General features: G+C 42.8%; 1 protein-coding gene across 1 annotated transcript in view; it reads right to left on the reverse strand.

Annotated features, from left to right (window-relative positions):
- Positions 1–7,364: 7,364 nt before the first annotated feature.
- The window catches only part of PSMB2 (proteasome 20S subunit beta 2), a 32,397-nt gene continuing 18,301 nt past the window's right edge, over positions 7,365–21,460 (reverse strand). The window contains exons 4-6 of the mRNA XM_032877221.1: positions 11,632–11,794; positions 10,088–10,137; positions 7,365–7,595 (exon numbers count right to left, since the gene is read on the reverse strand). Of these exons, the coding sequence (XP_032733112.1) occupies positions 7,488–7,595; positions 10,088–10,137; positions 11,632–11,794 (321 nt within the window). The 3' untranslated portion in view covers positions 7,365–7,487. The remainder of the gene's footprint in view (positions 7,596–10,087; positions 10,138–11,631; positions 11,795–21,460) is intronic.

Here is a 21,460-nt window from a genome sequence, read left to right on the forward strand (position 1 = left end):
GTAGAACTTGAATCCATGCTGCATGTCACAGTCCTCTTGCTGTCTGTCCTATTTATTAATGTATGTTGTAATTAAATTTGAAAGTCTAAAAATGTCAAATGCAACTTATTTATCCTGAGTTGAGGATTCTTGTTTCATTGTTTTCTGCTTTATGCACCAAGATGTCCAGCTGGACCAAGATGGAGAGGGTGTGTTTGCTCACAAAAGGCTGGGGGAGGGCCAGGGGGCTTGGGGAAGAAAGATTATGTCAGAGATCATGAAATTTTCACGAAGGTTTTGTATATGCTGTTGTTTCTCTTGACCCTATAATCAATGTACCTCTTTGGCTCTCCAACTGCTTTTTCATTCTCTTAATAAAATTTTTTCACTGGGTATAAAACCTCCCTGTCCTTCTTCAGTCCAGGCCTAGATTTGCCTCTCAAGTGGGGAGGGGCCTCTGAGGGAGAAATCATAGGGGGGGAGCTGTGGGTACCAGGGTGTGCTGGGGGGCTGCAGATAGTGTATCTATCTGCTTCATCAGTGTGGCTGTCATTTCTGTGTGTGTGTGTACTCTTGGACTCGGCAGGCCTGTGTCTAAAAGTGTCTGTCTAGCTGTAGGTCTATGTGATGTATTAACACGACTGTTGGTGGTGGGTCTGTATGTGTCAGTATGGATGCTGGTGACTGTGAGTGTCTAGTGCTAGTCTGGCAGTCTTCTTGAGGATTTCATTCTTCAGGCAGCCTTTCCTGCATCCATCAGTGTCTCCTTCTCTACACAATCATCTACTACGTCACTCCTCAAAGCACTCCTGTTCTAGGGTCTGTCACCTTACAAAACATGAACCTTCCCCCATTTATCTCCCTGAGTTCAAGTTTGTGAAAGATCAATACCCCTCTGCCTCCACTTCCACCCCTCATTCACTCTTCAACCCACTTCACTCTGGCTTCCAGAGTCTATTGAAATTCACTCAGCAAGGTCACCAGTGGCCACAATGTCAAATCCGAAGGCCTTTTTCGTGGGGTTAGCAGCCCCTAACATGACTGACAACTTTCTTTTCTGAAACACTCTTCTCTGGCTCCCAGCATCTGGTTTCTCTGACCTCTCTGGTTCCAACTCTGGCTCCTTCTCTATTTGATCTCTAAGTGTTGCCCTTACTTGGGGGCGCCTCCCTGATTCCAGGCTTGTGTGTGCATTAGCCTCTCTGTCCGATGTCTCCACTGGACGAACAGGCATCTCAAATGTACGTCCAAAATGCAGTATATGACTCAGATTCTCACATCTCGACCTCCACACTTTCCCTCTGAGAACATGGCACCACCCTCCACCCAGCTGCTCAAGCGAGAAACTGGGGGGTCATATTTCTTTCCCTACACCCAATTCATCAGCAGACCCATCTTCGTCTGTCTCCTCTGCCATGACCCTAGTCCTTGGGACTACTGCAGTAACCTTCCAACCACTCTCGGTTTTGACCGTACACCCTCATACAAAGCCCTGCAATGACCTGGGCTTCACCCACCTCCAACCTTATCTTAAACTATTCTCTTTCTGATTCATTTTGAGCCAATCACACTAGCTTCCTGCTTGTACCTGCAATTACTACTTAGTCTTATGCTTCTGGGTGGCTGCACACACTGTGCTCTTTGCCAGGAATGCTCTTTGGCCAGTTGCTTGCAGGTGTGTTGTCCAAGATGTTGAGTGTTTTGCAGAAGTGAAGGGAACAAAAGGTCTAGCAATCATCTCCAGGATAAAGGTCCAAAGATGTGACCTCTTTTCCCAAGAAGGTTCACTGCCTCATACTACCCATATGGAAGACAGAAGGGAGGGACGGCAGGAAGCATGTATGCTCTGCTTTGACCCAAGTCCTGGGCCTGGAAAGAGACACTCAGCCACTAAAGTTGAGACCTTGGGAAGTTGAGGGGATTAAATGAGATAACACATACAGCACTTAAACAATGCCCAACACATAGCAACAAGTCAATATAAGGCTGTAGGTATCTCTAAGGTGAGCAAGGAGGAAATTAGTTTATTACGGATGACTCAGTGCTGGACAACTTTCCCAGTTAACCATGTAGTCTTAACCAAGTCCTATTTTAGAGATAAGAAAATTCTAGTCCAGAGTAACTTGACTAAGGTCACAGAGCGACCAAGAGGAACCCATGCAGGTCTGTCTGATCCATCCCTCCATTCCCACTGCTCCCCATGCCCTCTGCAGAAGGGCTCCCAGATCTGAGTCCAGTGAGGGAAAGCAGGTCCTGCAGTCCGTTGGGCCCCAAGGCTCTGGTCCTCCAGTCTACGGTCAAGATGGTAGCAGTAGAGGCAGGAGTAAGTGTGGGGAACATAAGTGGCATAAGAAGCTTCAGATGAGGTCTCAGCATTTGATTCTTCCCAGTAAGGTTTGTTTGTTACTCCACAGGGGAAAAAATTGTGTGTTAGCCTCTGACAAACTGGGTCTAGCCCTAAAGAACAGTAGATGATGATTAAGGGAAAAGCATATACAGACGGATTACGTGGCTTCTTTTTTGTAAAGCAAGTAGCTGTGAATTAAATGGAGAGTGTTTAGACTGGGTAAGCATCAGTTTTTGGAGTTTATATTCATTTAAAGAAAAGACTTTCCTGTTCTATTTTAAAGGCTCATGGGGCTCCAGGAAGAGTAAGAGTAGCCTTTGAATACCTGTCCCACTTACAAACCTCATGACGTTCGGTGAGTGAGGCTGAGTGGCAGGCCTTTCTCCCGTCAAACACGCATTCCTAACCCACACGCCAGAGCTAGGGGAGAGGCAGACGGTTTGAATCCCAAGAAGGCCCCCTTTCTGCTTCTACACAGCTGCTGCTTCGGGCCAAGGGTCATGCTGAGGAGACAGCAAAAGGACTCCGAGCTCCAGGCATTAGCCAGATTCAGGCAGGGCAGGCTCAGCCACTGTTCCTAAGCTGGGAAGCCAAGCACTTCTCAAGCTATTTCAGTGCCCTCCACTGTTGCTCATCACTTCCCCAACCTCTTCACCAGTTGGGGCTGAGCTTCCCTACCCTGAGGCAAATCAGCTGTTCTCTTCTCCAGCCTATCTCCTCTCACCTCAGGTCTGGAAAGGAATAGACTGTTTTCTATGTATTAATCACCTAAAAGCAGATGGGAACCAATCAGAAGACCATTCTGAGGAGCCCGGGCAGGAGTGTTAAAGAATCAGTGAATTCCCAGTGTTTTTCAAACTTTAGGAAATCAATTTAAGAGGGACACAGTTGACATTAAAATAAGACAAAATCTGGGGGTGCCTGGGTGGCTCAATCGATTGGGTGTCTGACTCTTGGTTTCAGTTCAGGTGGTGATGTCATGGGTTGTGAGATCAGGCCCCTGCATCACTGGACTCTGCACTCAGTGGAGAGTCTGTTTGAAAGATTCTCTCCCGGGGCGCCTGGGTGGCTCAGTGGGTTAAAGCCTCTGCCTTCGGCTCAGGTCATGATTCCAGGGTCCTGGGATCAAGCCCCGCATTGGGCTCTCTGCTCAGCAGGGAGCCTGCTTCCTCCTCTCTCTCTCTGCTTCTCTGCCTACTTGTGATCTCTGTCTGTCAAAATAAATAAAATCTTTAAAAAAAAAAGGAAAGATTCTCTCCCTCTGCCCTCCCCCGCTCTCTCTCTCTCATAGATAAGTCTTTAAAATAAATAAATAATCTAGTAGACTACAGATTAGAAAACATCAGAGTATACCACACTATGACTCAATCACATACATATACATCATCTGTAAGAAAAGCTTCTTGAAGCAACATTTACCCTTCGTCTAGTAGGTACAAACAGGTGTGGAGTAAAAACGCATGCTGAGTCCATAGAAATTCATTTGAATCAAGGGCTTTACGGGGTATAAAAGAGGGAAAGGAAATTGGGGAGCTAGCATGGAGATTATGAAATGCCCAGCATGTCAAACTAAAGAACTGTAAGTTCCACTACTCTAAGTAGTGGAAAACCATCAGAAATTTTTTGTTTCGTTAAAGATTTTATTTATTTGACAGAGACAGCCAGAGAGGGAACACAAACAAGTGCAGTGAGAGAGGGAGAAGCAGGCTCCCAGCCGAGCAGGGAGCCCAACGTGGGACTCGATCCCAGGACCCTGGGACCATGACTTGAGCCGAAGGCAGACGCCCAATGACTGAGCCACCCAGGCGCCCCCCATCATAAAGTTTTAAGTGAAAAGAGGTATGAATGATCAAACTTGTAGAATACAGAGGAAGAACTAGAGAGGAAAGAGAGGAAAAGTAGAGAAGGTAGAAGGCTGTTAAAGTAGTCCAGGAAAGGGGCACCTGGGTGGCTCAGTTTTTAAGCATCTGCCTTTGGCTCAGGTCATGATCCCAGGATCCTGGGATTGAGCCCAGCATTGGGCTCCCTGCTCAGTGGGAAGCCTGCTTCTCCCTCTCTCACTCCCTCTGTTTGTGTTCCCTTTCTTGCTGTATCTCTATCAAATGAATAAATAAAATCTTTAAAAAAAAATAGTCCAGGAAAGAATTATGAGGGAATAAATCAGAATACTGGGGTAGAGATTTTTACTAGAAGAGATTCAGGAACTAATACTGTTAGAACTTGGTGACTATGTGAAGGTAGGAGAAAAAGAAGGCACCAAAAATGGTGCTTAGCTGAGTACAGTGTGGTATCCTGGCCTATATTCCAGAACAGAAAAAGGATATTAGTGGACAAACTGGTAAAATCTGAATAAAACCTGGAATTTAGTTAATACTAACGTACGAACCAATGATGGTTTCTTAGTTTTGACAAATGCACAGTGACTATGTAAGATGTTAACTTAGGGAAAACCATGTGAGAGGTACAGGGAAACTCTGTATTATCTTTGCAACTTTTCTGTAAAACCAAGTTTATTTTATTTTATATTCCATTTATTCATGAGAGAGAGAGAGAGAGAGAGAGAGAAGTAGGCTCCCCGTGGAGCAAGGAGCCCAATGCAGGACATGATCCCAGGACCCCTGGGATCATGACCAGAGCCAAAGGCAGATGCTTAACCATCTGAGCCATCCAGGCACCAATGAGATTACATTTTTTTAAAATAAATGATGCCTGGGCATCTGTCTGGCTCAGTTGATACAGCATCTGATGCTTGATCTCAGGGTTATGAGTTCAAGCCCCACATTGTATAGAGATTACTTAAAAAAAAAAAAAAAAAGATGCCTAGGTTTCTGTTTTGGGTACTTGGGAGCTAGGTGACTATTATTATCTAAAATGGAATGCTGCAGAGGACTTCTGGATGGAGCAGATGGTAAAGCTCAGCTTTAGACATGATAGTTCCCATGGCAGGAGGGTAAGCTAATTAGGAATGAGTTGATCTGGAGCTCAGGAAAGAGATCTGGATTGGAGAAGAGACTGGGAATCAGGGTGGGCTGGTGGGCTTACCTAGATTGTCCTGGGGACACTTAACATTCAGAGGCAGAGAACCATTTCATTCCTAGTGAGGCATGGATACAAAATACCAAGTTTACCAACAATTATATCCTTACTGAGCACATACCGCATGCCAGGCCCTGTTCAAAATGCCTTACATTAATTACCTCATGGAATCCTCCTAACTATCCCCCATGGAATAGATACAATTTTGACCATTTCACGGTTGGAAAAAAACAGGAAGCAGGACCGCCTATACTTTAGTAGTGGTCCTCTACTGGGGCAAGCATCAGAATCACCTGTGGAGCTTTAAAAATAGATGCCCTAGAAAGAGGCTCAGGAATCCAGTCAAAAGCCCAAACCCACGCATATTCATAGTCGCACTAGCGGTTGAGCAAGCTGTGGTGATATGAATCATCTCTTTTCCCCACCTATCCAATGATTAACTTCCTTCTTAAGGTATAAAGCATTTACCCGTGGCTTATCGAAAAGTGTATGATATTCTAAGCTGATGTTAACACAATACTGTTAGTACAAATGCTCTGATCTGTAGAGAGATGGTATTTTACTTCAGATAAACAAAAAACCTATCTGCATTTGATATTAAGAGTAGCACAGAACCGGATAAAGTAGGCCTTATCTTAGTTTGAGATCAAATGGGGTTTGACATTTGGTTGCTGGACCAGCAGCGGCAGCTTCAATTGGAAATGTTAGAAATGCAAAATCTCGGGCCACACCCCAAACATGTAGAAGCTATAGGGGTAGGACCCAGAAAGCTGTCAGTAAGCCCTCCAGGCTCAAGTTTGAGGGCCACTCTCTAAAGAAACTTCCACCCAGTGTTTCTCTATCATGGTTGAATATAAAAATAAGTTGGGAAGCTTTAAAAAATATTCCTATGACTAAGACCCAAACCTAATTAGTTAGAATCTGGGAGTGAGGGGTGCCTGGGTGGCTCAGTCGGTTAAGCATCTACTTTTGGTTTAGGTCATGATCCTGGGGTCCTGGGATTGAGCCCCATGGCAAACTCCCTACTCAGGGGGATTCTGCTTCTCCCTCTCCCTCCCCATGCACTCCCACCACTTACTTGTGTTCTCTCTCAAATAAAGGAATAAAATATATTTAAAAAAAAAGAAGAAGAAGAAGAATCTGGGTGAACAGCCTAATCATGTACCCAGAAAAAGAAGACTCCCCAGGTGATTCTGATACAAACATCCAGTTAGGGACCACTGTTTCAATAGCACTAATCAAAAAACACCTACATTATTCATGTAATTACCCAAAAAGCTAGATTAGGAAGTAAAACAGGATCTGGTTAGCTGCCTATAGTACATCAATTTAATAGAATACTACAAAACTGTCAACAAGAATATGTGTATACACACACACACACACACAGAGAGATATAGAACAATCTCCAGTATAGTGTTAAATGAAAAAAACAATATGCAGAACATTTAAAAATATTTTTCAGTGGGGATATGTGTGTGCATGCACGCATACATGTGCATGCTTTATACATGTACATATACAACTTAGATCTTAAAGGATAGATAAGAAATTAGTAGCTGAAGTTTCTTCTGGGAAGGGAAGCAGGTGATCACATTATAGGGAAAGGAGAAATATTTTTTACTATGTAATTACTTTGTAATTTCTTCTACTTTATAATTTTCTTACTATGTAACATTTTACTTTGTATCCTTTGCATTTTTTAATTAAGTGTATGCATCACCTATTCAAATTAATTAGTTTTTAAAATGTTAAGCTTAGGGGCAAAAAGAACCACTGCTTTAGGGGAATGAGACATTAGCGAACAAGATATATGAAGAGCCTGATGGGCAGTGAAACAGAACGTGGGGCTGTCTGCTACTAAAGGGCAATTAGAGCATTAATGAAGGGAAACGGGCAGAGGGAGAAACAGTCCTGGCAAAAAGTCCAATGCAGATAATCCTCTCTCCGTTTCTGTCTTGAGGCGGTATTAGGTAAACTGAGACTCAAACCAGAGAGCTCCATTTATCCAGATTTAGCTTTATTCTGAATTAACCATCTGTCAAGGATGCACGTCAAAAGAGTAGAAAAGATGAATGAGCCCATCAAAAAAAGTCCCCTGGCAAGTGGGAGGGACAGCGTAAGGTTAGGAGCCCTGTTTAGGGAAAGAAATGTTGTCCAGGTCATGGATGCCATTTTTGTCAATGATTCGAACACTGAAGGTTGGCAAATTCAGGATGAAGCGTTTCTGGAGCTGCAGAGAGACATGAAGAAAATCAGTCAATAATCTTTACTTAGCACTACCTATAGGCCAGGCTCTCTTTGAGGCACTGGGCATATCGGCAGATAAAAATTCCTGCTTTTGGGACGCCTGGGTGGCTCAGTTGGTTAAGCAGCTGCCTTCGGCTCAGGTCATGATCCCAGCGTCCTGGGATCGAGTCCCATATCGGCCTCCTTGCTCATCAGGGAGCCTGCTTCTCCCTCTGCCTCTGCCTGCCATTCTGTCTGCCTGTGCTCGCTCTCTCTCCCTCTCTCTCTCTGACAAATAAATAAATAAAATCTTTAAAAAAAAAAAAAAAAAAAAAAAAAAAATTCCTGCTTTTGTGGAGCTTATTTTCTACCGGGGGCAGTCAGTACTCAGACACTGAAGAAAGCCCAAACTGCAGCTGGAAGCTGGGGGGCAGTGAGCAAGAACTGGGAGAGGCAGCTGGGAGCTCGTCTCTGGTCATTCAGCTGATGAAAGTGTAAGACAAGTCAAGGCTCTATTCCCCACAGTCAGCTACCAATTAGTCTGGTAAACACGGACTTCTTTTTTAAAATTCTCAAGGTAGTAAGCCAACAAAGGAGTGACTGCCCTAGGAATAAGCTTTGGACCAAAGCAATGTACTCCTACGTCCCAAGAGTTTGCTCCAGTCAACCCCCGCCCCCAACATTATATAAGGCCCAGGTGTGTGCAGCTAGAGGAATGGGAGGGAGGAAGTTGGCAGAACTGCTCTTGGAACAACCCCTGCTTGACTCCTGCAATCCAAGCTGACCTGTGATTAAAGTAACATCTCTGCACTCTCTTTAAGATTCTCTGCTTGAGAGGCTGTTCCAAAGGAGCTGTGGTCTAGGTGCATGGAAGCACACAGCCCCCACTAACCTGGCTAGAGACATAGCTGAGGAACACAGCTGGAGGAAATCTATGCTTCTGCGGCCACCCTTCCCAGATACCTCACTTAGTCTTCAGAGAGAAGACAGAAAGCTCTCTACTTGCTCCCTTAGGAGCATATCCCGGAGATGCCCACCTCCCCAGGTCTAAGCCCACCCTCCCATATTTCCCATCTCCTCTTACAGCTGAGGACTAGGCATTGACAACAACCCATTCCATTTCCTGAGACCCCTCTAGCTGATGGCTCCTATGTCCAGAAACAAACTGCAAAATCAAGAAAAGGCAACAATAATGAAATGTGGGTTTCTAAATGATCAAACTGAGAATCTATGGTGAATAAAGTCTCAAAGCACTTGATATGCCAGTGACTTCTCCCCTAGTGGCCCCTTGTAACACTTAGGACTGCTGGACTAATACAGCCTCTTAGCTGAATGACTGAAGAAAGCACGAGAGTTTATTCTCAGCTTCTGCTTTGGAAAGGGGATTCACAAACAAGAGGAAAAAGGGGGCACTGTGGACTGAAAATGACAGGGCTGTATAAGAGGCAAATCGACATCATGCCCAATGCTCCCACCTGGCTCTCACCCTCCTACTCTCTCACCAGACCACAAATTCAAGTTCATCCTCAGGTGACAGAAACAGAGAAAGAATTCAAATGCCTATGGGAGCTGCTTTCTCTTCCTCCTCATCCTCCATATGTACCCCAAAGACTCTTAGGAATAGTACTGGAATGGGCGGGGTACATGTGCCTGGCCTCGTAAACTAAAGGCTACCCTTCTCTTCCGCTTTAAGCTTCCTAGTTGCTTTCTGTGGCCTCCTGAATTCTCAGTGAAGGCTTTCTCTCCAGGACCACTGCACTGTGAGAGAGCAGGCAGTATGGCAACTCCAGGTGGCACAAGAATAGAGCAGGTATAAAGTCTAGGGCAGTAGTAGTTCTTAAAGTATGTTCCAGTTACCACCTGCAACAAAATCACTTGGCACTGCCCATTACTCAGGCTCCACACCAGGACAAATGAATCAGAATGGGCACCTGGTGGCTCAGTGGGTTAAAGCCTCTGCCTTCGACTCAGGTCATGATCAGGTCCTGGAATCAAGCCCCGCATCGGGCTTTCTGCTCCTCGGGGAGCCCGCTTCCTCCTCTGTCTCTCTGCCTGCCTCTCTGACTACCTGTGATCTCTGTCTGTCAAATAAATAAATAAAATTTTTAAAAGAAAAAAAAAAAGCGGGTGGAGGTGGGAGTGGGATAGTCATGAACCTGCTTAAAAACAAAACGAAAAATAAACAAACAAAAAACCCCACAGGTCCCTAGATTATACACACCGAAATCTAAGAGCCACCAGGCTGGATGAACCTGTCCATCCCCACTTAACAAGTAACTAAACTGTAAAACTGACAGTGATGAGAGGAAACCCAGGAGAGGAAAAAACTAAGCTTGTTACCCACCAAACTCTATACCTGATAGGAACTTCACATCTGGTTAGTGGGTATGTATTACACCTTCTGGCAAAGATCAGAAAAAAATGCAACCAAGGAACGGAACAATATTGGCAAACAGAGATAAACACTCCTTTCAGGAACCTGTGGGAGCTACTCACCTCCTCTAGACATTTCCGAAGAAGCTCCACTGCCCTCTCACGAGAGATAGCTGAAAGAGAACACAAGAGACCATGCATGCACTCAAGGTGATGCCATTAAGTCTATCTGCCACAACTTTTACCTTTCAAACTTCTTCAGGTCAGTATGCCACACAAATGGAGACGGCAAAAAAATGCCTAGCCTTCTAGGATGCAATAAACTTATTCCATATGCAGTGGAAGGTGCCCCAGACCCAGTGCTCTGGCAGCCACAAGCCATTGCAAATTGATTTGCTACAGAGAAGGGTAAGCATGACGGAATTCTGCCTCCCATGGCCAGGGCCTGCCTCTAGAGAAGTCCAGCGGCTTGCCTCTTTTTTATAGCCCATCCCCCTCACCCCTACTTGCACCCCAACCCCCCCTTTTAGACCAGGGCTTAAATCAGTTCCATCTGCCCTAGCCAGCTGCAAGTCAGGGAAAGGGAGGACAGGGCCCGAGTTTTAGCCTCACTTTCCCAGCTGGGTCTCCCTTTAACAATGGAAAGAGAATTCATGGGATAGGGCTGAGACTCATAAAATCAGAGCCAAAGGAACTGTCCAGAAGCATGGCAAACTGGGATGACATATTATGCAGTTCGGCTTCAGGGGTGGTTAGTGGTGATTTTGGTGGGCAAGTCAGCTGTATTACTGACAGATGCCAAATCAAGAAACAGTCACTAGGAGGCAAGGCTAATTCTTTTCAGGATGTGGCCTAGAGCTCTGGCATGGCTAAGGTTGAGTGAGAGGACAGCACCAAAAAAAGAGTGGAGGAGCCAGATTTTTCCTGTACTGACAGGGAAGAATGGAATTTAAGGAGAGAAGTGGCTATCTGTGCTGCATCTACAGCCTGTAAAAAGTGAAAAATCCCAAGTGCCTGTTGCTCATGGTGGCGAAAACCAAGGTTGGGACTGGAGTCATAAGATAAAACTTAGCACAAAAGCATTCCTGTGCTGAAAGCTTGGCCAAGCTGACAGTTTATCGACAAGGAGAGAGCCAGCTTTTTCTTATAGGAGGGTCAGCCGTCAGATGATAAGAACCAAGGGAAGGGCCTAGACTTGTGGCCTTCAAAAGCGTTCACATTTTAAGCAAAAAACATCCTCAGTTGTCATGCTAGGGACCCGTTCAACCTCACAAGCTCAAAACAAACACACAAACCACTTGGTTTATTTGCTCGTTCTTTATAGCGGAGATGCTAATAAGCATCTAGGCAGAGCAAAGTGAGTTAAAAAACTGAAAAATTAGTCTTATTCACTACTCCCACACCCTTCAAAACAAAACAAAACCCAGCTCTGGACATAGGCAGTATCTCCTTTTGTCCGGCAGAAAGGGACTACTTTTATTAGCCCTTCAATAGCCTTGACCTGCAGGGAGAGCAGCTTCCACAAGGTACCTGGATATGCTTCCCAGGCTCCATCCATGCTCTACTCAAGCCTTGACCACACAAGCCCAAGGGGTGGTGTACAAAATGAGGAAGCAGCTCAGGATGGGGCTCTGCTACTACTCCCTACCTAGTGCACTAGAACTTACTTGGTGTATAGTATCGGTCCAGGATACTGAGAGTCAGGAAGGCACCATAGCCATGGGCTGCAAAAGGGGCCTTGGCCAAAGCTGCCAGGTAGTCCATGTAGTAGAGCGCTGGACCCTCATGCTCATCATAGCCAGCCAGGAGGAGGTTGACATGATACGGGGTCTGCAAAAGAAAGACATGGTCAAAGCAGGAACACCAACATCTCTTCCCATGACAAATGAGAACATACCAAATTTTTTAAAAAATATTTTATTTTTATTTATTTGACAGAGATCACAAGTAGGCAGAAAGGCAGTCGGGGCGGGGGGGGAAGCAGGCTCCCCACCGAGCACAGAGCCCAAAGTGGAGCTCGATCCCAGGACCCTGAGATCACGACCCAAGCCGAAGGCGGACGCTTAACCCACTGAGCCACCCAGGTGCCCTGAAACATTCCAATTCTTTTTTTTTTTTTTTAAAGATTTTATTTATTTATTTGACAGAGACCACAAGTAGGCAGAGAGGCAGGCAGAGAGAGGAAGGAGAGCAGGCTCCCTGCTGAGCAGAGAGCCCGACTCGGGACTCATGACCTGAGCTGAAGGCAGAGGCTTTAACCCACTGAGCCACCAAGGTGCCCCGAAACATTCCAATTCTTGATTAAGAAAATAGCACCAGCTAAGGAAATCATGATGAAAGTAAAAACTGAGAAAAATCTAAAGGTCCAAGAGTGTGGTAAGAGGTAAAGGGAGGCTGGCTTCTTTTCTCTGAACAGAAGAGCATTAGGAGCACTTTAAGGTATTAAAAACAAACAAACAAACAAACAAAAAAAAACCTGCTTTCTTCTTGAAGCCTATGGACAAGAACTTGTTACAAAAGCATTTCAAAGGCAGAGAAAGCATCGGTGCTCTTCCGTCTGTCCTAATCGCTGAAATCAACAAACACAGTTCTGAGAGTGTCATGCCACAGACTAAAGCAAGCAGCAGCCCCAACCATGCTTCCAAAATAAATAGTTTCAGTTTGGGCACTGGGACCAAACTCTCAAGCGGTAGACCATATGCCCCAGTATTAAAGAAACAACTCATGGGATGCAGAAGGATAGCAGTCTCAAAAATTTAAGTCAAATCACTAAACTTTTTTTTTAATTCTTAATTTTAAGTAGGCTCCATGCCCAATGTGGGGCTCAAACTCACAACTCCTAGATCAAGAGTTGCATGTTCTCCCCAACTGAGCCAGCCAGGTACCCCTCAAATCACTAAACTTTTAGTGCAGACAGTAATAATGGAAGTCCAAAAATATGCTAGAACTGTGGAAATATAGTAAATACTAGAAGAACTATAGATTTAAGTGAAACGTTAATAATATTTTCCTTATATAACAGGGCTCTCCTAAGATAACTGAAAAGTAATTTATATCAATGAGACAAATGTAAAGTAATTAACAGGTGTCTTTTCTTTGTATTACCAGCAAATCTAAACATGCAAGTTTCTTTTTTTAAAGATTTTATTTATATATTTGACAGAAAGCGCGAGAGAACAGGAACACAAGCTGGGCAAGAGAGAGAGGAAAAGCAGGCTTCCTGCCAAGCAGGGAGCCTGATATGCGGCTCGATCCCAGGACTCTGGGATCATGACTCAAGCCAAAGATAGACACTTAATGACTGAGCCACCCAGGTGCCCCTAAATATGCAAGTTTCTACAAAGAACCTTGACTAAGTCTGCCTTGCTCTTCATCTCCAAATGGATGCTTTTTTCTCTTACACCAGCTGGGCCATTTACCATGTTACATTCACCCTGTCTATGCCCCTAGGCATCAGTGGTGAGACTCCCATTTTACATAGCTTCCTTTTTCACTGCAAAATGTGTTTTTCATCTTACATATGCCACTGTGGGTAGTGAGCAAGCCTTGCTCAAGATTATGTGCCCATCCTTAAAGTTACATATTCAATTAAATGCACATTAAATGAAACTGAATATATTTACACACCCTTTTACAGAGCATCAAGTAATAACAGCTAGTGGTCTTTAAAGTGACATCTCACATTCTTGGAAAAATGGTTAACATGGGCACTTGGAAACTTGAAGAAACTCATGTTAGAAGAACACATGAAAATATGATATACTTACTTGGAACTCCAAGCCAGCTGTCCTAGTAACATTTCTCAAATACTACAGAGTAGCTCTAAACTGCAAACAAGGTTCTGCTTTAGGGATAAGATGGTGGATGGTCTGAGAGGAGTAGGAACTGACCAGCAGTAGTCAAGTCTTCTGAGAAAATAATTACCTGCCTGTCACATTTCCTGGTGGGCAGTGTGCTACACTCTGCCAGGCTCCAGAACTTTCTGCCACATTCTGCAACTACGTTCTTAGTAAGTCTGACTTTAGGCAAGACACTTAACCCCTAGGAGCTTCTGTTTCCGTATGTGTAAAACGGGGTTAGTTAATCCTTCCCCTTTCTATCTTCCAGGGGTATGGAGAAAAAATAATAGAGGTGAGCATCCCAAACTCTGGAAGAAAAGAGGCTACCTAAATTTCTTAGTATATTAGCCATACCCCAGTCTCCTTCCAGTAGTTTACCACTTTAAACAACAAAGACAAAACTGTTTAAATTGGCTAGAGATAAAAATATATATCTAATAGAATTTTTTTCCAAGTGTGAAAACAGTACTGTAAAATCAGGCAGACATAGAATACCTTCATGTTGTTATGGTTAAAAGTGCAATAGCAAAGAGGAAACAGAGAGAAGAACAAGGGACAGGGGGAGAAAGAGATGGCAGAGATGGGGATTCTAGCTGGTTTTCCTCCCCAAGAGATTTCATAATAAATTCTCTTACCTATCACAAAAAAAGTTCTCATCTTTTCGCTAAGAGGTTAACTCTACTATTTTTTGTTCACAGGCCAAAATGCCCACCATCTGGTCAACTAGAACAATTTTATCAAGTTGTAATGGTAAGTTAAGGATCCACTCTGCTACCCCAAGAAGTCTAAGCAACAGAACCCCGATTATGTTCTGTCTCTAGGGATGATCTTGTCTACACTATGATAGATTACACTGTGTTTAAAACACATGATTTTAAAGGCCACCACTAAAAGATTTTTACATGAAACTGTATCAACGGAACTTCAAAAGCAAACTGTATTGCTTAACTGGTCTATATAATATCATTTATTTATGCTGAAGCATCTGATACATGCGCTCGTCAAAGTCGGTATTCAGAAGCCATAATACGTGGTAGAGAAGATAACTCACAAATTATTGTGTGACTTTGAATTACCAACTTTTGCAAGTGTGAGATGCTTAAGCATAAATAAATGGTGTTATCTAGACTAATTAAATCAATACATCTGTGTAACAACTTGGCAGTTTCTGAAATTCTTCTGACAATGCTCCATCGAAGATCTCTGGCTCACACTAGTTTTTTAAAATTAAATAAAGTCTTGTATACTGTCACTCCTGCTCCTCTGAGAATCTTGGTGTTCAAAGTGACAAAGCCATAGTTATGGGTTTCTTTACTGTTACAGCCCCTCATATTCTCAAATCCTTACCACTGTCCCGGAATGAGACAAATTCCAAGCCCTTCAATTTTGTGCTATTCTGACCACATACACATGTGTGACTGCTAGTGGTGTGTTTAGGGAAATACTTATGTGTAAGCTACAAATACAATATAATTTGTATTGAATACAAATATTCAAATATTTATGTCAATTATAAGCTCCATGAAGGCAGGATTATGTGTGGTTTGTTCAATGATATATAAGCATATAGTACACACTCAATATAATATTTGCTGACTGAGTAATAATCATACCAGAAAGCATTACACATTTGAATTTATATGTGGCTAATGCCTAGTATCCCAAGATGAGGAAAATCACTAAACAAATGTCAGAAAGTGGTAGGTCCTACTTCCGAGAATTCACTCAAGTCTAAACAGACTGCCAGCATCTCTCTGAATGTCCACACACTGTTGCTTTTTGCTAGATTCCTAGGTCCTTCTCTTTCTACCTCCCTTCAGACATGGGTTGCTAAGTAAAGAAAAACTAAGGATACAGATACAGAACTGAACAAAGGGAAAATAATAGCATAAATAAGTATCTTAGGAAAAATTGCTGGGTTACACTATACACAGACTTGAGTTCAAAATCTGGCTCTCTTACCAATGCGTGGCCTTAGAAAAGCTTGTCACTTAACTTCTCTGAACTTTAGTTTTCTCATTAAAAACATGGGCTAATACCTACACAAAAGAGCTACGATGAAGATTCAAAGAGATAATGCATATAAACAGTAAGCATAGTGCCTAAGACATAGTAAAGACTTGATAAATGCTAAAATTATCACTAGAGAAACACAATCATCTATGCAGTTCACAGTGCCCATGAAATACACAGAACAAGAACTCAGGAGAAGCCCACCTACTCCTAGCATATGTGTCTTCATAAAGAGACATAGAGGTATATTAATAACAAGTGCCTAGCACACTGCCTGACACATGGGAGAAATGCAGTAAATGACAGTTTCCTCCTCTCCCCTTACCAGACTCTTTTCAGGGGCCTCGTGGTGACTGTATTCACTGCCAAAGACATTCACAAGCATCTTAACTTAGAGCATACCCACTTCATGGTGAACCTACCCTAACCTATCTTGAGATTGATCACAGACCTGGAGACCTAGAGATTTTCTGGAGGCCTGAAAAAATACAAACAAAACCAAACCTTACACGTAGACTTGGAGAATAAGAACAAACCTTACACGTAGACTTGGAGAATAAATAAAAGTACTTTATTTATTAAGTACTTTCATGCTGTTTCTGCTGCTATAGGTATGTGCACCTGAGTGCCAGGCCTCACTTTCTAGCTACCTTTTTTTTTTTTTTGGTAAGATGATACACACACACACGTAAATATATATATGGTACATATATATTTATTTATTTGAGAGATTGAGAGAGAGCACAAGTAGGCAGAGTGGCAGGCAGAGGCAGGGGAAGAAGCAGGCTCTCCGCTAAGCAGGAAGCCCGACACAGGACTTGATCCTAGGACCATGGAATCATGACCTGAGCTGAAGGCAGCTGCTTAACCGACTGAGCCACCCAGGTGCCCCTCCAGCTTTTTCATCAGTTCCATTGTACCCCATGATCAGCATTCCCTGTGAGAATGTGCCAATTATTCTAGCGAAATGGAATCCTTTACAAAGTAATCCTTGTTCTGTCATGATATAATCTAGTCTTTGGCTGTTACCATTATTCTAATTATTTAGATAGCAAGTCTAGGTAATGAAACAAAGTTATGAGGTCCCCAAGGCAAGAAATGTATCTTGTATGTCAAGGCACCCTTCACAATATAGTCTGGGACTGAATATTAAACACAATTTTGAACTAACGTAAACATCCAGATGACCAATAAATGAATCCAAACATTTAGATCAGACACTCTCTGCCCAACAGCCTAGCAAACACCAAAATGCTTAGTTTTAAAGTTATATCTAATTGATAGACAAAGAAAAAATTTAAATGCACCATTCTGGTAACACGAAATGAATTTTAGCTTCTAAAACAAGGTACCACCAAAATTTTGCTTCTTTGGGGAGTGGGCAATGCTAGACAAATGACAAATGTGCTCTTTTCCTCCCTTTAAAAAAATACACAATGGAGTGCCTGGGTGGCTCAGTCTGCTAAGCATCTGACTTTTGATTTCAGCTCAGGTAATGATCCCAGGGTCTTGGTATCGAGCCCAGTGTGCCCAGTGTCGGGCTCCCTGCTCAGCGGGAAGTCCACTTGTTCTTCTCTCTCTGCCCCTCCCCCCTGCTTGTGCTCTCTCTCTTTCTCAAATAAATAAATAAATAAATAAAATATTTATTAAAAATCTATGAGAGGAGCCTGGGTGGCTCAGATGGTTAAGTGTCTGACTCTTGATTTCAGCTCAGGTCATGATCTCAGGAGCCTACTTAAGATTCACTCTCCCTCTTCTGCTCCCCCTGCCCCTAATACATGACATAAGGTTATTTTAAAGTGGAAAGCTTTAAGTCATTTTGAGATTTCTTCATCTATACAACAGGGATAATAACAGTAAATGTAAAGTGTCCAATGCAAATGCCTGCTAGACAGTAAAAATACAGATTAGTTATTATAACCATAATCACCACTACGACTGGTACTTTTAGGATGTGACTGTATTATTAACAGATCTGACTAGATAAATAATATCGAGATGTCCCACTAAGAACCAAAAAAATCACCCCCGTTTTTGGTTGTAAAAAGGGATAAAATTTAAGTCAGGGAAATTAGCCAATAAGCACGTCTCCTGTGCACTTCTTCCTGGGATTGCAATGGACTTCCTAATACCTGTGCCCTGTGGAACTGCGCTTGGTTCCACTTTGTGTATTTGGGCGTGAGACGGCACACACATACAAACTTTCCTCAAGTTAGGTAGAGCATTTCCCCCCTTCCAACTCGTAGACACACACAACTCCTTGTATATTCCCTTGCTCATGAAAAAGAAACACTGTAGTGATTAAGAAGAGTGTGAAATTCCATAAATTTTACAGCTAAAGAGAACAGTTGTGATAAATACACTGAAACAACAAAATCAGCGACGAGAGTCTGGGCGGTGACAAGCAGTGGTGTGACATCTGGCGGAAGCCAAAGTCACAGCAAGGGGGAGAGAGGTGGGCGTGAGGAAGCATCCTGCCGAGCGTGGACACAGAAAAAGAGAGGAATTGACAGTCTTCCTTTGGAGCCAGGCCAGCCTTTGCCACCTCTAATTGAATAGGACGACGTCGCTGGGAGTGAGGTGTTCTGGAGGTGCAGTTGCTTTTGCCTGTGCTGTACCTTGGAACATTAAGCAGTGCATGAAGCATACTCCCATTCCCGGGGTAATGGAAGGAGATGTGGAACCACCAATAGGACAAAGGAGTTTGTCTAGCGATACAGGGTTTTAATAAACATGCTTCTAAATGCACTAAACAGAGACAGGGCTTGGAAGGGCAATGTGTGCTATTTCTTTCACCCCAGCTGACTGTCAAAGCTTCCTAAAATCTCACCTTTGGCACCAAGAGTATTTCACAAAAATGCAGTTTACAGAATTAGAAGAAAGCTCAACTAGTTTGTGCAACACCCCTTTTACAAATGTGGGGACTCAATCAAAGAAGGGACAATGATGTGCCCTAAGCCACGCAGCTAATTAGTGTCAGGACCAGAATTTAGATTTCTGATTCCGAGTCTTGTGTGCTTTTCTAGGAAACCATGCTGCCTCCACAAAATGGAAATCAGTGTGAAAATATGATTCCGTATGTAAATGTCAGTTTCACACTCAAATATTTCAGGATATACTATTTTGCTTACCAGTATCTATTGTTCTCTATTTCATGCATCACATCTTACATGACCAATAATATTTTAAGTTTTAAAAAGGCAGATTTAATGTCCGACCACATGACTCCCCCAAAGTGTCTAAAACTCTATAAAACATGTAGTAAGTACTTAATAAATACCTGTGATGATGAGCAGATACCAATACCGTAACTGCTTTGCCAATGCCCAATTTTATAAATTCATTAATAAACAAAATGGATTAGGTTATCATTTCCTTATACTGATACTCTGACCTCTGAATCAGGAGCTTGTTTCCAATAATCAAAAGAATTCACTAGATACTAGATACCTGCTTTGCATGGGTTTGATGGCCTAATTTTAAAATTTCAATGTCAGGGCACTTGGGTGGCTCAGCTGGTTGAGTGTCTGACTTGATTTCAGCTCCAGTCATGGTCTCAGAGTCCCCATGTCAGGCTGCGTGCTCAATGGGGAGTCTGCTTGAGATTTCTTCTCTCTTCCTCTGCCCCCTATTCCCCACAGCATGCTTGTGCTCTCACTCTCTAATAAATAAATTTAAAATTTCAATGTCAATTTTGCCATTTTAATGAAAGGACTTTGCATCTATATTAGAATTGCAAGGTTCACTATATCAAACACTTAAAAAAATCTGAGACTTCAGCAACTTCCAACTAAGCCACTGACTAAGCCAGCCAGGCGCCCCTTTATTTTAAATTCAACAGATGTTACTTAGCATTTACTGTGGGTGCTAGTGAATATGGGAACATGTATACCTAGTGAATTAGGTGATTTTGTCAGGAAGCAGAAGAACTGGGATGATACTGTCATTGGCTTCCTAAAGAAAATGAACTTCACTATGTAAACCGAAGAGGAGCCAGTGAAAACCACTCCTATTCCCCTGCTGAGCCAAGCCTTTTCCACGTCATAGGATACTACAGAAGCAGTAGGGATGGAAGGGGAGAAATGGAATATGAGATCTATTTGGAACGTAGAATTGACAGGAATTAATAACTAGTAGAATAGAAGATGAGAAAGAAAGAGGAGTTAAGGTTCTCAATAAAGGAAAAGATGGTAGAGCAAATGTAAAAAACTCAATTTGGATCCCATGAGCTGTCGAGAGGCAGCTGGAAAGAGAAAAGAGTTTACAACCCAAATTAGAAGCCTGAATGAAGAGCCAGCCAGTTAGGAGGTTTCATTTCTACAAACACTCATTCTTGTACATGTGGAATATAGTGAAAAGTTCACATGTGTAAGAAAGATAGTGAACAATTACAAAAGGACACTGGCAGAGCTATCCCTAGATTGCCATGAGACCACAAAGAAACTGAGGGTGATATGTGTGTGTGTTTGGGGGGGGCGGAGTAGTATAGAGAAAGTTTCCCCGGAAAATGCTGAAGTCTTAAATGGCAATTAAAAGTCAGCCAGTTCGATTCACAGACCTGTAGCCCTGGGGGAAAAAAATATATGTTTATAAAAAATAAAATTTAAAAAAAAAAAAAAGTCAGCCAGTTGGGAGACGTAAAAGTACATTCAGGCATGAATGACTAGTAAAGTGGCCTGGTCAGCAAAAAACAGAGAGACGAGAAAGAACACACAGCAGGCTGGGGAGTGCGAGTGACTGGGCATGAAGTGGAGAAAGCCAGGGTGACAAGGGTGAGGCAGGTCAGCAGTGGAAGGTGACAGATGAAACAGAGGATGATCTTGAAGACTGTGCACTGACTTCTAAGTTTAAGACAGACGTTCTGGGGAGCAGAGAAGAAACTGGACTTTCTTTATAATCACAAGCTGGGACCAGCTCTGTTACCCACTGTTTCTACTTACAGGGTAAAAAAAGGAAGTATGAAGTTGGAAGTTGGAAAGAGTTTCTTCCTAATCCTCTAACTGAAAAATCTCCAATCTGAGCTTCACAACAAGGAAGTTAGATTAAAATGACCGCCTGATTTGCCTTTTCTCCTGTTTGGGATACATTCATCTTTGTAGTGCTAAAAAACAAACTGGCCCATATTTATAGATTCTCACACTAACTTGAGAAATAGAGAAACAAGGAAACCTTTGATTTTTAGAGGCCCAAGACAAAATAAAAGCATTACCCTGAAAATGAGAGTGTCTAACCAAGATTTTTCTTTTTCTTTTCTCCCCCATAGGTCCTTCTCTGAAAGTCTATTTGGCGTACCTGTTTGATGCTGGCAGATGTGAAATCATCATAATGTAAGAACTGTCCTCACTTTCCTTTATAATGATTAGCTCATGTCAAATGTTTTGTTAACACACTGGCAACATTCTTACAATGGCTGAGTTCTCTAAGTTCAGCAATCTCTAAATTACTGCAATTACCAACCTTTTAAAAATTAAAAGCAAACATCTTTTAAATTATTATTTGAACAAACTATGATTTTAAATGCTGTAAGTCAGAAGATAGGGATGCATTTTTGTGAAAAAAGCAACGATGACCCAAGATCAACTGCAGCTTTGTCATTTTACATTTGTTACTTGAGACAGTCATTTGGCCCTGGAGGGGCAAGTGC

This window comes from Lontra canadensis, unplaced genomic scaffold (assembly GCF_010015895.1).
Source record: "Lontra canadensis isolate GAN:19392208 unplaced genomic scaffold, GSC_riverotter_1.0 scaffold60, whole genome shotgun sequence".
Lineage (NCBI taxonomy): Eukaryota > Metazoa > Chordata > Mammalia > Carnivora > Mustelidae > Lontra > Lontra canadensis.